A 14,982-nucleotide genomic window follows, 5' to 3' on the forward strand; every position below is an offset into this window, starting at 1 on the left:
GTTTTATGCTATCATTTTTTCCTAAAAATTGTGGAATAAGTGAAGTCAAAGGAGTAGAAAAATAAAATTTGTCACTGTTGCTACCACCAAAGGATTGCACTAGTGATAACTATGGTGGGAAATCCTATAGAAAAAATCCTTGTGTTGACATAAGTTTTGAGGCAGAAAGGTGCTACACAAATGTAAATCATTATTCTTAGTCACTGTTTTCATTAAACAAACTGATTTGTGACTTTTAGCTACAAATCCCATTGGCTGCTAGCTCCTGTTTTAGGTTTTTAACCACCTTTTCAGAGCATTGAGTGATCAGTTACCTCGAGTGTTGGTCTGATAACCATAAGGTGCTGCATGGTCTATGCAGATATTAATCCTGGTTGACCCCCAGGAAAATTTTAGAAATTGAAAAACTATCTATCACTGCCCTGTGAGGATGTTAAGAGCTACAGCGTACTCCAAAGTGTCACTTTTGCTCTTTGGTGTGGGGGAAAAACTGTGGTAAAAATGTAAACTTTTTCCATAACGTATTTGATGGGAGAGTAGGAATGTTTTGAAATCTCCAGCCACTGAAAGAGAATTAAATATCATGGATCAAAATACTTCTTTGGTCTGTAAAGGCTTTTGGAAGTTGGTTTTAGAATTTAAATAAATGGTCTTTGCTATCCAGTTTCTGACTTCTGTCATTTTTTTCAATTGTATTCTACCAAACCTGTGTAATTTCCAATTGAGCTTTTGAGGGAAAATAGTTTTAAGTAGTAGAAAGCAGAAATAAAATTACATACTTTTCCCAGATTAGTCATTGAAGTCAGCAATCTATTTTTACAGTTTCTCTCTTCAGATACCTGTATGAAATTATATGTAATAGATTTAAAAAGAAAATGTACTGTTTATAATTCTTTGGTTCATAACTTGTTATAGTTGTATGTTAACCCATTCCATATCTGCAGCAATACAAAGTGATATACAGGGCAATATTGAACCTGGACCTTTACTTTTTCCAAATAATTGGAACAAATGGGATCACAGTCATTAAAGATCTTGGATTCTGAGGTCTTACACAAAACATCTGGTTGGGGATGAGGATAAGTGGTGAAGAGTGCGAGTCAATATGGAAAAGATCCTCCACATTTGTAGCCAGCAGTGCTTTACTCTTATTTCCTCACTCTGGGCATAGAATAAATTGGGAGAGAAATCACTTATTGGGTATACCAGGGGTCGGCAACCTACGGCATGCGTGCCAAAGGTGGCACGCGTGCCGGTTTTTGATGGCACGCGGGGCAGGCTGAGCTGCTCAGCCCACCGCCGCTCTGGGGTTCATGCTGCTGGCCCCTTGCCAGCCTGGGTCCCGCTGCCGGTCCCACTTAGCACCCGCTGCTGGCCTGGGTGAAGGAACCCCAGGTTGGCAGCGGGCTGAGACCCCAGCTGGCAGGAGCTGGCAGCCGGAACCCCAGAGTGGCAGCGGGCTGAGCCGCTCAGTCGCTGCTCTGGGTTTCCAGCTGCTGGCCCCTTGCCAGCCAGGGTCCCTGCCGCAGCCCCACTCACCTTGCTTCTGGTTGGAGTTCCAGCGCAGGCCCCCTGCCAGACAGAGTCCAGGCCTCCAGCCCTGCTAGCCCTACCAGCCGCCAGCTCCACTCACCTCAGCTGCCGATCTGGGGTTCCAGCCGCTGACCTCCTGCCAGCTGGTTAACAACTGATCACTCAGAAGCCTGTGTGCAGCTTAAAGTATCCAAATACGTGCCAGACATTGGAAAACTCAGCAAGGAAAAGCAAGGGCAAGGATCACGCTAAACTGATAAGATCTGCATTTTAATTTAATTTTAAATAAAGCTTCTGAAACATTTTGAAACCTTGTTTACATATAACAGTAGTTTGGTTATATAATATATAGACTTATAGAGAGACCTTCTAAAACACGTTAAAATGTATTACTGGCATGCAAAGCCTTAAATTAGAGTAAATGAAGACACGGCACACCACTTCTGAAAGGTTGCCGACCCCTGGGGTATACCATTTCCTTTTAAAGATGACTCTAATAGTAGTGAAGAGATTTCTGTTTTGTTCTACTTATGTTCCACACTCCTCACCGTGGCATTTGATGAATGGCCCTAAAAACAACCATGTATCTAGTTCATATATTAGGGCATGGGACAGTTACTGTCTGGCAAGCAGTTACTTTTTTTGGCTGGGAATAAAACTGGGTATCAATTAATGTTACAGTAAAACTTTAACCTTTGGATTTTGTATGACTTGTGTGCTACATTTTTCATCCTTAAAACTGCATTAACACTAGCTTTTTGGTTCAAATATTCCTGTTTGGATTTCCTTCCTTTTGGAAGGTAGAAATAATGAAAAAAGACTGCTAAACTGTAGTGCACCTTTAACTATAAGGGAATCCTTCAAAGCCAAAACAGAAACAGTTTAATGGGCATATACAGAACTGCTGAGGTTAAACATACACAACTTTACAACTGCTGACCCCAATTTTCTTCAAATGTGGATTCTTCATTTTTGTTTTAGTCTCGATGAGGACTATAAAAGAAGTCAGGTTTGAAGTTTTTAATCTCAGCCATTTAAAAAAGATATACAAGAACAGACACCCCAATCAGAGCATATAGGGAAAGTATTTCCCCTCCACTCACAACTCAAAAATGAAATGGACTTTGCTCAAACTTTCCAGAAATAACTTTGGGCCAGCACAAAGCATGGAAAATAATTTCAAAGGAATTTGCTTGAGGAACCAAAAAAAAGCATGTGTGTATGAGAAAGAGAGTGCCTGTTTGTGAGGATACAAGTTGCAAATTAACTGTATCTGAATAAGATTCGAAGATGGCTTCAGATGGGATAAGGCAGAAGCAATATCTGTCACTGAGACACTGTAGGGTATGCCCCCATCAGATGCCAGACAGTGACCTTCCAACTCAGGAGACTAAGGAGGGGAGAGCTATCTTTGTTTTTTAAATAGCACCTATCACTATAACATATAAGTGCTGTCTTCTTAATGGACTCAGAAAATGGAGGTGTCTGGTCTTTTTTGTCTTGTCTGATTAGCCTGTAAGGCTCAGGGAATGTTTCTTGCCATACATTGCTACAGTGCCCCATACAATGGGGCCTATAGTGCTACTGGAATACACATAAATCACCATCATCGAAACCAGGCTAATATATTATTAGAATTGGAATGAATCCTTATTAATATCCAGTGTTAAACACTTTATATACTGTATTTATATATAAGCATGTTATATACCTGTTTGTAGGATTTAAGAAAAAAATCCATGCTCAATAGTACTTAAATAGCAATTAACATTTTTAGGAGTTAATTATTAGAGACTGTCTCTCTAGTAAGGAGTTGTGTCTGTGTTAAAGTCACAAAGACATTTTTTCCTTGAATGGTTAACATGTAGATAATTAGATTAAAAGAAAATTAAGCTTGTTTTTCTTTTAGTGTTCAGCTTGCTATAGTAAATGAGTTGTGTGTGCTTTCTTTTGAGGATTCGTTTAGGAAATTTGGTATTTAAGGTTGATTCTGTGTAGTTAAATCTTTCTGTGCTTTACAGTTATTTTTTCTCAAGAATACCCTACAGTATTTGAGTTAATGTGTTCACCTACTAAAAATACATCACCCCCTGGCTGATGTTATTATAAACACCATTTTATTTATACCTTCAATTGGCTTGTACTTTTGTAAGGGAGTTGGTGAACACAAGAGGTTAGCCATTATTCTGTCAGAATTTTCAGCATGTATTTCATTGATGTATTTAATTATAATGGAATTTTAGTAGTGTCTTGCTTGTAGTCTAATCTTAAATAAAGAGAAAATATAGATTCCAAAAGCTTTATATAAAGTAGATCAGTGAAATAATTATTACATGGCAGAATAAAAACACTTCCATCATAAACAGTTTGCTTTGCATTTATGAGATCCCATTCTCAAAATCTGTTACCAGCAAAAGTGTGCTCTAGTTCATTTTATTGTATCGTTTTATATTGATGCATTTAGAAAAGTACTTCACCTGTAATGAAGAAAATTGTTTTAATGATCCATTACCTAAATGCTCAATCAAAATATACTTTTTAAAAGCCACAATTTTTAATTAGCTTTGCAAATCAACTTTAAAAACATTTTTTCTTCTAATTATAACGTACACCCTTTTGAGAAGTAGCCATTTTCCACTAGATAGTTGCATAGCTGTGGATTGCCATTGTCCTCCCTACTACTTGTTTTGAACATTGACCAGATTGTTATCTAGTGGTTGGGTCATGCTACTGTAAAAATGAGCTCATATATACTAATGAGAACTCTTAGTTGCGTAATGAAAAGAAAAATGTTTATTTCTGTAACTCTGTCAAATTGCATCCACTGTAGTGGCATTTTAAAATATGCTTCTGGATTTCTTGCGATTCTGTCAAAAGCATTTATTCCATAATGGCAGGAAAACTATAATCACAAAGATTGAAAAAAAAATCAAGTGAAGTTTACATTTTCAATTACAATGTTTATTATTTCTCTCTATATATAGTGCCTCCCAGCAATGTCTCTTAGACAGTATTAGAATTACAAGTGTGAATAGTTTCATGTGGCCTCTGGTCAGCATTTTCAATCCCCAAGTGGAGGATGGGCATAGAAAACATGGCAGAGTAAAGGTTGTTAGATTGTTAACTGAATTTCCTGATTTTTTTTTTAACTGTAACGTTTTATTGTTCTAGGGCAGTATATTCTCAACCCTAATTCTGTTTTGACAGAGGTTTTTGTGTGCGAATATAACAAAATTTTCCATTGCAAAAAGCAATGTTAATAAACTGTCATATTTAACATGTATGTGCAGTATAGTTTGGCATGTCTGTTTTTAAAATGTATTATAAGTCCTATTTTTATCTTCTATTTTAAAGTTTTGCACTGCAACAAAAAGTATTTGGAAACTTACAAAGGAATTTTAAGTGAAAATGACTTGACGCATAAGATAAATAACATTTGTGGATGTCTTTTTTTTTTTCTCCAAGATCAACCTTTGCTTTCTCTTAAGCAGCTCAGACTATCCCAAAAGGATTGTTCCATTGAGAACATAATGAATCATTTAGGGTTCTGTTTTGACAAAAATTCTATTTCAGCCACATAGACATTGAGGGCTTTTTCTTGTGTGGCCCCCAAATATACAAACAGTAGTTCAGGAGCCAAAAACTTACTCAGCACTGCTCCCATAGAACCTATGCCCAATGTTCTGACAGCTCCCCAATGGAAGCAAACTGATGAGAACTGCTCTGCAGTATTATAGGGAAGTGTTTCATCCTTATGCCTGCCTACACTCTGTGAACAGGGTATGGATCATGACGGTCACCACCTGATACATTCATCTGCTTCGGTCCATTGGCTGACTGTGACTAAGAAATAGATGATCTCTCTTCTGTGCTCTTGCCTTCACCCCACTGAGTCAGGGATATTTCACAGACAGACAATGTAAAGTTTTCTTTTTCTGTGCCTCACACAAGAGTTCTGCACACTGTTAGGGCCATACTTCTGTGGCTGCGTTGGTGACTTCTCAGGGCAAATGCACAATTTGTTTCCTGAATTCCAGTAGACTCTTTCTAGTTGTATCTTCTTTGCTATAATTTAGCATGATATTATCTAACATGCCCACGCCAGTCATGCCTTTTGGTAACCTATTGTTAACTGGTACTACAAGGTGGTTATTTTTTCTTGGAGCCTGTTCCGACGCAGTCTACTTTGCTGAGAGCTAGAAATGCCTGTGAAGTCCGTAGCATCCATTCCTTCATCAACAGAAGAGGCATCCAAGCATAACATTTTAGTTAATGTTAGTGAAATAACTTCTTCCTACATTAATGGAAAAATGTGTCCGTCTTAGGTTTTTCTCAAGCACCCATCAACATAGTATCTAAACATTTCCCAATTAAATTAGATCTGTATAATGAGGTTTCTAATAGTCTCCATAGAATGTTCTGTCATATCCCTTCCTTGGTCAGAGGAGGCTTTTCTTGAGGCATATTGTGTGTTCACGTGCATGTGTGCGTGCCTGGGTTAATCTTCCTGCTATGATGGGGAAGCTTCAGCATAGTAGAGCAATTAGCCTTGTAAGTGGCCCGAGTCTGGATCATTCTAATCTTTTTTGGAAGTTCTTTGTGCAGCCAAATTCCCATACTTATAAGCATAAACAAGAGACCATCTTTGTGTTTTAAGTGTAGATTATGAGAGTATGAGTTCTTGTTCAAAATATCAGAATGGCTATGCATCATGAGCTTGTGAGCCTCAGTTAATCAGAAGTGCCACTGCCAGAGACCGTAGAAATGTGCAGATTTAGGTTATTTTCACAGATATTCCTGTGGTCAGTCAGTCACAAATGTGTATATGAAAAAAACATCTAGTCCTGTTTGGGAAGCTAATTTTCATACTAATATATTATAGTGCACTGATTTTTTTCCTTGGTCTTCCGCCAGACCACCATGTGAGCATGTTCGGTTTCCACCAACAGAAGTGGGAGTTTGGGTGTAACTTTGTGTATGAGTCACCCCATTTATTTCACTGGGATTATGCGCACGCTTAATTTTAAGCACATGTTTCAGCACTTTGATGGCTCAGGGTCAGTGGGCCCAGCGCTTTGCAAGGTTGAGCCTACGGTGCACTTTTAAGTCACCTTGTCCAAAATAGCCATTTCCAGCTTTAGTCAGTGTAACCGCATGATTTACAGTGCAATGTAATTTCTTACTTTTGAATTACACTAAGCTTCATAATTTACAAATATGTCAGCAAAACTGGGCTTTCTAAAACCTGGGGGTTTAAATTAATAGTTTATAAAATGGAACGCTTTTAGGGAATTTTTCTTCATATTTTTCCAATTTTAAGTCAATATCTCCTTATCCTATTTTTGTTAGTTCAATTTAAATAGTTTTAAATGGCCCTCCTTGTCTTAAAATGTCATATGGCAGTTAAAAACAGGGTCAAGTACAATAAATACAATAAGACTCCTTCCCCTCCCCCCCACACTTAAAAATTCCAGATTTGGGGGTAAAACTGCCTCAAATTGGAAGTGCCTGGTCTTTTTGTCTGAGTGCTACGACAGCTCTAACCTTGTATTTCAAAAATCCATTTAAAATAATGTCCTTGATTATTGTGAGAAAAATAATGTGTAAAACACAATTGATATTTACCTATACTACTGTTCTCAGTAATTCATGGGATTTAATTAAAGAAACAGACTCCAGATTACCTTTGTCTTTTATAAAAAGTATTGATTACCCCAACAGAAATTAATGCAGTGCTTTGATGATTATTAGAAACTTAACATACGATTTTGAAACTTATCAACTGAATAACCTAAACTGACATTCATGGTCAAATTTATCATTCAGTATTCGCATCTAACATTCTTGCAAGGTGACCTTGTTAATTGTAACTATAAGTTCCTCAATGCCTTATTAATTCCAGTTACTTTTAGGCTTCTTCATAGATAATAGTCCACTAATGGAAAGGAAAAGTTGAATCTCAGGACTAAAGCCCCATACAATTTTGGTTAATTACCCAAACATCAATTCACCAAGGACCATTTCCCAGATTTGATTACACACACATTTTATATGAGCCTAAGATTTGATGAACACTCTTAATGATTTAGGACTAATTCCTTGAACCTATGATAAAGTTTACTAAGTAAGAATAAGTCTAAAGTGGATTCTTAAATTTAATCCTTAGAACATTCATGTATACATCTATAACTTCTAAATTCAGTATGATAGCCGCTAACGGTAGTAAAATCAAAAGAGTTTCATTATTGCGTCAAGTATCAGGGGGTAGCCGTGTTAGTCTGTATCCACAAAAACAACAAGGAGTCCAGTGGCACCTTAAAGACTAACAGATGTATTTGGGCATAAGCTTTTGTGGGTAAAAAACCCACTTCTTCAGATGCATGGAGTGAAAATTACAGATGCAGGCATTATTATACTGACACGTGAAGAGAAGGGAGTTACCTTTCAAATGGAGAACCAGTGTTGACAGGGCCAATTCAATCAGGGTGGATGTGGTCCTCTCCCAATAAATGATGAGGAGCTGTCAAGTCCAGGAGAGGCAAAGTTATTTTTGTAGTGAGCCAGCCACTCCCAGTCCCTATTCAATCCCAAATTAATGGTGTTAAATTTGCAAATGAATTTTAGTTCTGCAGTTTCTCTTTGAAGTCTGTTTCTGACATTTTTTTGTTCAAGTATGGCTACTTTTAAATGTGTTATAGAATGTCCAGGAAGATTGACGTGTTCTCCTACTGGTTTTTGTATGTTACCATTCCTGATGTCCAATTTGTGTCCATCTATTCTTTTATGTAGAGACTGTCCGGTTTGGCCAATGTACATGGCAGAGGGGCATTGCTGGCACGTGATAGTATATATAACATTTAGTAGATGTGCAGGTGAATGAGTCCCTGATGGTGTGGCTGATGTGGTTGGGTCCTCTGATGGTGTCGCTAGAGCAGATATGGGGACAGAGTAGGCAACGAGGTTTGTTACAGGGATTGGCTCCTGGGTTAGTGTTTCTGTGGTTTGGTGTGTAGTTGCTGGTGAGTATTTGCTTCAGGTTGGGGGGCTGTCTGTAAGCGAGGACTGGCCTGCCTCCCAAGGTCTGTGAGAGTGAGGGATCGTTTTCCAGGATAGGTTGTAGATTGTTGATGATGTGCCGGAGAGGTTTTAGCTGGGGGCTGTATGTGATGGCCAGTGGTGTTCTGTTATTTTCCTTGTTGAGCCTGTCCTGAAGTAGGTGACTTCTGGGTACCCGTCTCACTCTGTCAATCTGTTGCATACCTTATTGCATACTCATTCAGTGTACAGAATTCCAGAATCTCAGCTGATGATAGCACTGTACTAAAAGTTCAAACACAGTAGTCTGAGTAGTACTTGTCTGTATTTGGGCTTGACTGTAACTGGATCTTTCATTCACACATACAAACACAGAGTTATTGATTTAAGTACTTGTATTCAGGACATGATTAACAAAAAATTGCATCGTTATCCAATGGAAAAAGATCTGTGTTACCTATTACAAGATCTTGCTTATTTGTCCACATTTAGCTGAACTTATAGTTCAGCAATTGGCAATTTAAAAATTGTATTACAAATGTAAATGAAGGAGCTAACTGTAATCTTTAGTCTAGGGTTCTAGCAGGCATTCCTTATAGCAATGTTTCCCAAACTTGGGACTCCGCTTGCGTAGGGAAAACCCCTGGCGGGCTGGGCCGGTTTGTTTACCTGCCGCGTCCACAGGTCCAGCCGATCGCGGCTCCCACTGGCCGTGGTTCGCCGCTCCAGGCCAATGGGGGCTGCAGGAAGCGGCGTGGGCCCAGGGACGTACTGGCCGCCGCTTTGAGCAGCTCCCATTGGCCTGGAGCAGCGAACCGCGGCCAATGGGAACCGCAATCGGCCGGACCTGCGGACGCAGTGGATAAACATACCGGCCCGGCCTGCCAGAGGCTTTCCCTACACAAGCGGCATCCCAAGTTTGGGAAACACTGCCTTATAGAATTATCAGGAATACAGCTACCTGTTAAAATCTTATGATGTTTCCATTAAGGATTTCTGCGTGACTTCAATCTAGGATTGTCATAACTATAAAGGGAAGGGTAACAGCTGTCCTGTGTACAGTACTATAAAATCCCTCCTGGCCAGAGACTCCAAAATCCTTTTCCCTGTAAAGGGTTAAGAAGCTCAGGTAACCTGGCTGGCATCTGACCTAAAGGACCAATAAGGGGACAAGATACTTTCAAATCTTGGGGGGGGGGAAGGTTTTTTGTTTGTGTTCTTTGTTTGGGTGTGTGTTCGCTCTCGGGACTGAGAGGGACCAGACATCAATCCAGGTTCTCCACATCTTTCTAAACAAGTCTCTCCTATTTCAAACTTGTAAGTAAATAGCCAGGCAAGGCGTGCTAGTTTTCCTTTGTTTTTCTCAACTTGTAAATGTACCTTTTACTAGAGTGTTTATCTTTGTTTGCTGTACTTTGAACCTAAGACTAGAGGGGAGTCCTCTAAGCTCTTTAAGTTTAATTACCCTGTAAGGTTAATTTCCATACTGATTTTACAGAGATGATTTTTACCTTTTTCTTTAATTAAAAGCCTTCTTTTTAAGAACCTGATTGATTTTTCCTTGTTTTTAGATCCAAGGGGGTTGGATCTGTATTCACCAGGAGTTGGTGAAAGGAAGGAGGGGGAAGGGTTAATTTCTCCTTGTTTTAGATCCAAGGGGATTGGATCTGTGTTCACCAGGAGTTGGTGGGAGGAAGGAGGGGGGATGGTTAATTTCTCCTTGTTTTAAGATCCAAGGGGTTTGGATCTGTATTCACCAGGGAATTGGTGAAAGGGTTTTCTCAGGGCTTCCCAGGGTGGGAATCTAGAATTGGGAAATGGTGGCAGCGGAACCAGAGCTAAGCTGGTAGTTAAGCTTAGAAGTTTTCATGCAGGCCCCTACATTTGTACCCTAAAGTTCAAAGTGGGGATCCAGCCTTGACAAGGATAATCAAGTTTTCTCCAATCTCCTGTCCAAATGTGTTCTTCAGCTTAAGAAAAGCAATTAATTGGAACCAGCAGCCCTATTCTCTTTTGAGGGGTACATCCCCCATGCTATGTCTCTTCCAAGAAAAGATCTTTAATGAGTCAGTGTAGAAGACGTGTTTAAAGTGTCTTTGTACAAGAATCCAACAGCAACAAAGGGCACCTACAGGTTACCAGACCTTCATGTTATCAGGTGTTTATTTCTTGGCTTTTTGGACTTCCAAGAACTCAACAATAATTGCTCTGACCATCCAGCATAAAAGTCAACATAGAGGCCTATTGTGGGGTTCACAAGGAGGTCTTAGGCACTGCAACACCTCACTTTTAGGCACCATGCCTGCCTAGTGGAATCTACAGTCCCAAGTTCTGCACCTCGGCTCCCTCTACAATGCATGGGGAGAGTTAGGCACCCAAAAAGGGATTCACAAAAGCCAGCACATTGAACAGAGAGCTGCTTGAGCTAGCTAGAAAGAAAAGCTAAGGACAGGGATGTGGCCTGCCTAAGACCTGCCCCTCAAATGGAGGTCATGCCTAACTTCAGGGAAGAAGACACCTAGCTGCACTAAGGATTCACAACTGCGAACCCTCTCCTAGAGTTAGGCACCTAAGCTGAGTCAATCCTTAAAAAAAGAGTTGGTGACAAGGCTGCCCCCCTTATAACCTTTAGCCTAGTGGTTAGAGCATTCACCCAGGAGATGGGAGGCTTGGTTTGAATCCCCATGTCAGGGACTTGAACTTGGTTCTCCCACCTCCCAGGAGGGTTCCCTAACTACTGGGCGGAAGGTGGGTATAAGTGTGCTCAAAGCATGCAACCTGGATCCAGACCCAGAGACAAGATAGGCAGGGAAACATAGTTTGTGAATCCTGCTGGGGCTTAGGCATGATTTAGATGGGCAGTGTCCAGACTGAAGTGTCTATACGCATGCCCAGCCACCAAAATTGAGGCACCTTAAGTACTTCAGCAGTGGCAAGTTAGGTGCGTAGAGACTTTACATCCCTGCAGGGTTACACAGCAGCTGAGTGGTGATTTTGTGAATGACAGTGGTGCCTAAAAGTTGAATGGTGGTCCCTAAGTCCTCTTTGTGAATCTGGCCTGTACCGACCCAGCTTGTGGTTTGCTTCATTCAGTTAATGAGTTAAAAGTTGTCCATTCAACTCTTTTCTGTAATGTGTTCTTTAAAAAAATATGAATTCAAATTATAAGATCCAATATTACTTGTTTCTTCACACACACAAAATATTCCATGTATTCTGACCTAATAAAGAGAAATGAAAATACTTTGTCAGACCCTATTTACCTTTTAAATTCGTAATATTAACACTGCTTACTGTAGTTAATATCCATAGGTTGTGTGTGTCATTTTTACACTGTGTAAGGAAGCATACTGGACCAGTTTCAGTCCGGTGTAGTGCTACTCAAGAGCACAGAGAATCTTTATAATGAAGTACCCTTGGCTATCCCTGGTAGCCCACCATTGAATGGATGGTGAATATGAATACCATGTATCATTATATGATAAAAAGAGTCTCCCAGTCTCTGCCCAGGGTGAAGTGGGGAAGGCTTCAAGGAGTATGCAGGGGGATTCTACACCTCTGCCACTCTTTCCATACTGAGTGTTGGGGTTCTGGTAGGTTGACCAGACAGCAAGTGTGAAAAATCGGGACAGGGGGTGGAGGGGTAATAGGAGCCTATATAAGAAAAAACCCAAATATCGGGACTGTCCCTACAAAATAGGGACATCTGATCACCCTAGGTTCTGGTCAGAGGCTGGGATAAGGACATGTCTGTTTAGTCCATGACTAAGTAGATCCACCAACCAAAACCTCCTATAGAGGAGGCATCACAAGGTCCACAGACATTATGACAGACTTTAGGTTACAAGAGCAGCTCCAGCGGCAAGCTTTAACTCCAGGAATGAGGAATTAATCTCTCCGCAGGCCTTGCCAAGAACCCCGGCTGGTTTTACTAAGGTTTTGCGCAGGGATAGAGGAATCTGAGACATAGAAATGAGTTGTTTCAGAGTAGCAGCCGTGTTAGTCTGTATCCGCAAAAAGAACAGGAGTACTTGTGGCACCTTAGAGACTAACAAATTTATTAGAGCATAAGCTTTCGTAGACTAGAGCCCACTTCTTCCGAAGAAGTGGGCTGTAGTCCACGAAAGCTTATGCTCTAATAAATTTGTTACTCTCTAAGGTGCCACAAGTACTCCTGTTTTTTTTATAGAAATGAGTGTGTTTTCTCAGTGCAATGCCAATAAAATCACAGGCAGGGCAAATCCAACAAAAATCTAAATGAGAAGTGGCTTTTAGAATGAGTTTTTTAGTTTGATTTTAATGCCTCTATGGTAGTTTTGCCAAATCTCTGCTTTTTTGAGATATCCAAGAACAAATGCATAAAGCTAAGTTACAAAAAGTGAATACTTCACTCACTGAACATGTTAAAGAAGCTTAAATGTATTTGGCTTGAATAGCTTATTGTATGCCACCTAGGAAGCCATACCTACCTTTTTCTTTTTCTTTTTTTTTTTTTCTTTTTTTTCAGATTTGTCACTTCTAAAAAAATGGTCATTTAGAACACACAAACTTACCTGAAATGCTCTAATCTGCTTTTTAAAAAATTAATGTACCCCTTTCTAAAATTTTCTCTTTTTAGATAATTTCAAGTGACCCATTCTGGGTACCAACTACTGAGGAGGAATATTTGCACTTTGGGGAAAAGGCAGACTCTGAGAACCAGGCCCGCAAATACATGAATGCTGTGAGAAAGCGAAAAGGACTTTACATAGAAGAAAAAATCGTGGAGCATGCTGAGAAGCAAAGAACTCTCAGTAGAAATAAGTAACTCCCTCTACTTTCAGTTCTACGCTAACTCAGCTAAGTGCAGGTGGATTATTTTCTGTACAGCAGATTCAAAATGCCATCTTGGACTTGCTGTTTTACACAAGATTTCTTATATGCTGTAATTTGTCTGTGGCTTCAGTTTTAATAAACGTGAGCCTTTCCAACCTTTTATAGAGAGACTACAGTTTGTGTAATTTATTTGAATGAGACGTAGCAAGAAATTCAATGGAATTATTCTCTCCAATTTTAAGACTGTACCCCAGCTGCTGTCCTAGGATTGCAAGTAATTTGCTTAAACTTTCTTTCTAATTTATCTGATGTAATCAAAACTAGACCTGGTCCAGTTATTCATTGCAAATAAATTAAGCAATGAATTTAGCTCTTTTCTAATGTTCTTGACTGTGTTGCAAACTGATCCTGATTTCTCTTAATGCATTTATTGTTCACAAGTATTTGCCATAACTACAAATTTCAGCCAGTGTGATGTTTATGAACTGTTTACTCTGCACTATTCATGGTGTCTGAGTTGTCCTCTAAATCATATGGCATTCTTTCTGCTCCCAGATTGGATTATTTAAACTCTTCCAAGAGGAGAGAGAGGAATAGCAAATAGGAAAGAGTGAATACGCCTGTTAGCGCGTGGCTACCCTTGTTACTCACTTGAATACTATTGTTTGTACAAAGAACCAAATATTTGTGTCAACAAAACCTCATTCATATACATGTTTGCAAGTAGTCGTAGTTCACCAGCACTCTTTTTGCAGCTAATCACAATAAAGTTGCACAGTTCATTAGCCTGTTTTGCAGATAACTTAATAAAAATTCTTAAGTTATATGTTCTGAATAACCCATGCTGACAGGGAAAACAATTATAAAGTAGGCTTTGTTTTTAAAAAACAAAGGTTTGTTTGAAGGGGGGAAATATTCAAAATTAGATTTTTCAGTTTTTAACTACTGTAACCAATTGAACTTTGGGATCAGTACAAGGTGACAGACTTGCCAATGTCACCCGTTCTTAACGCCAAAAATTATAAACAAATTTTGAGCTAATGTGAAAGCGTGGAACTAATAGCACTGGCTTGGTAGTGTTGTGTGAGCTTCCTCATAGCTCTGCTCAAACACCTCAAACTTTACCGGTTACACCCTTGTTATGATGTGACTCTCAACTGTAATTATTACTATTTATTTATTTGTATTGCGATATCAACTAGGAGCCTGTCGTGGATTAGGATTCCCTTGTGGTAGGCACTGTATAAACACATAGCAAAAAGATGGTCCCTGGACCTACCTTGAACAACTGCTGTTTGTGCTGACCACTGAATTCATTGTAATTTGTGATTTAATTTGGATTTAGATTCTGCTTTCTGGAGGTGAAAGGCTGGTGCATTAATGTACCACATCACCTAGAGCCAAACATGATAAATACTCTATTAATCTGAAATTTCAGCTCTGTTGGATTTACAAACTGCTTCCGTTCCACAGCAAAAGATTCCCACCACTGTTCAAAAGTCCTAATATTTTGCGACAGTGGCTACATGAAACTCTGCTTTGTCTTATTTTATACTGTTCCCCAGCATAGATCCATCAAAAATCTCAAATAATTAAGTT

General features: G+C 39.4%; 1 protein-coding gene across 2 annotated transcripts in view; it reads left to right on the forward strand.

The window, feature by feature from the left end:
- Window positions 1–14,168, forward strand: part of EFL1 (elongation factor like GTPase 1) — a 152,240-nt gene extending 138,072 nt beyond the window's left edge. For both annotated transcript variants that reach the window (XM_034783431.1, XM_034783430.1), the window contains exon 20: window positions 13,187–14,168. In XM_034783431.1, the coding sequence (XP_034639322.1) occupies window positions 13,187–13,375 (189 nt within the window). In that variant the 3' untranslated portion in view covers window positions 13,376–14,168. The remainder of the gene's footprint in view (window positions 1–13,186) is intronic.
- Window positions 14,169–14,982: the final 814 nt, after the last annotated feature.

Source organism: Trachemys scripta, chromosome 10 (genome assembly GCF_013100865.1).
Source record: "Trachemys scripta elegans isolate TJP31775 chromosome 10, CAS_Tse_1.0, whole genome shotgun sequence".
Classification (NCBI taxonomy): domain Eukaryota; kingdom Metazoa; phylum Chordata; order Testudines; family Emydidae; genus Trachemys; species Trachemys scripta.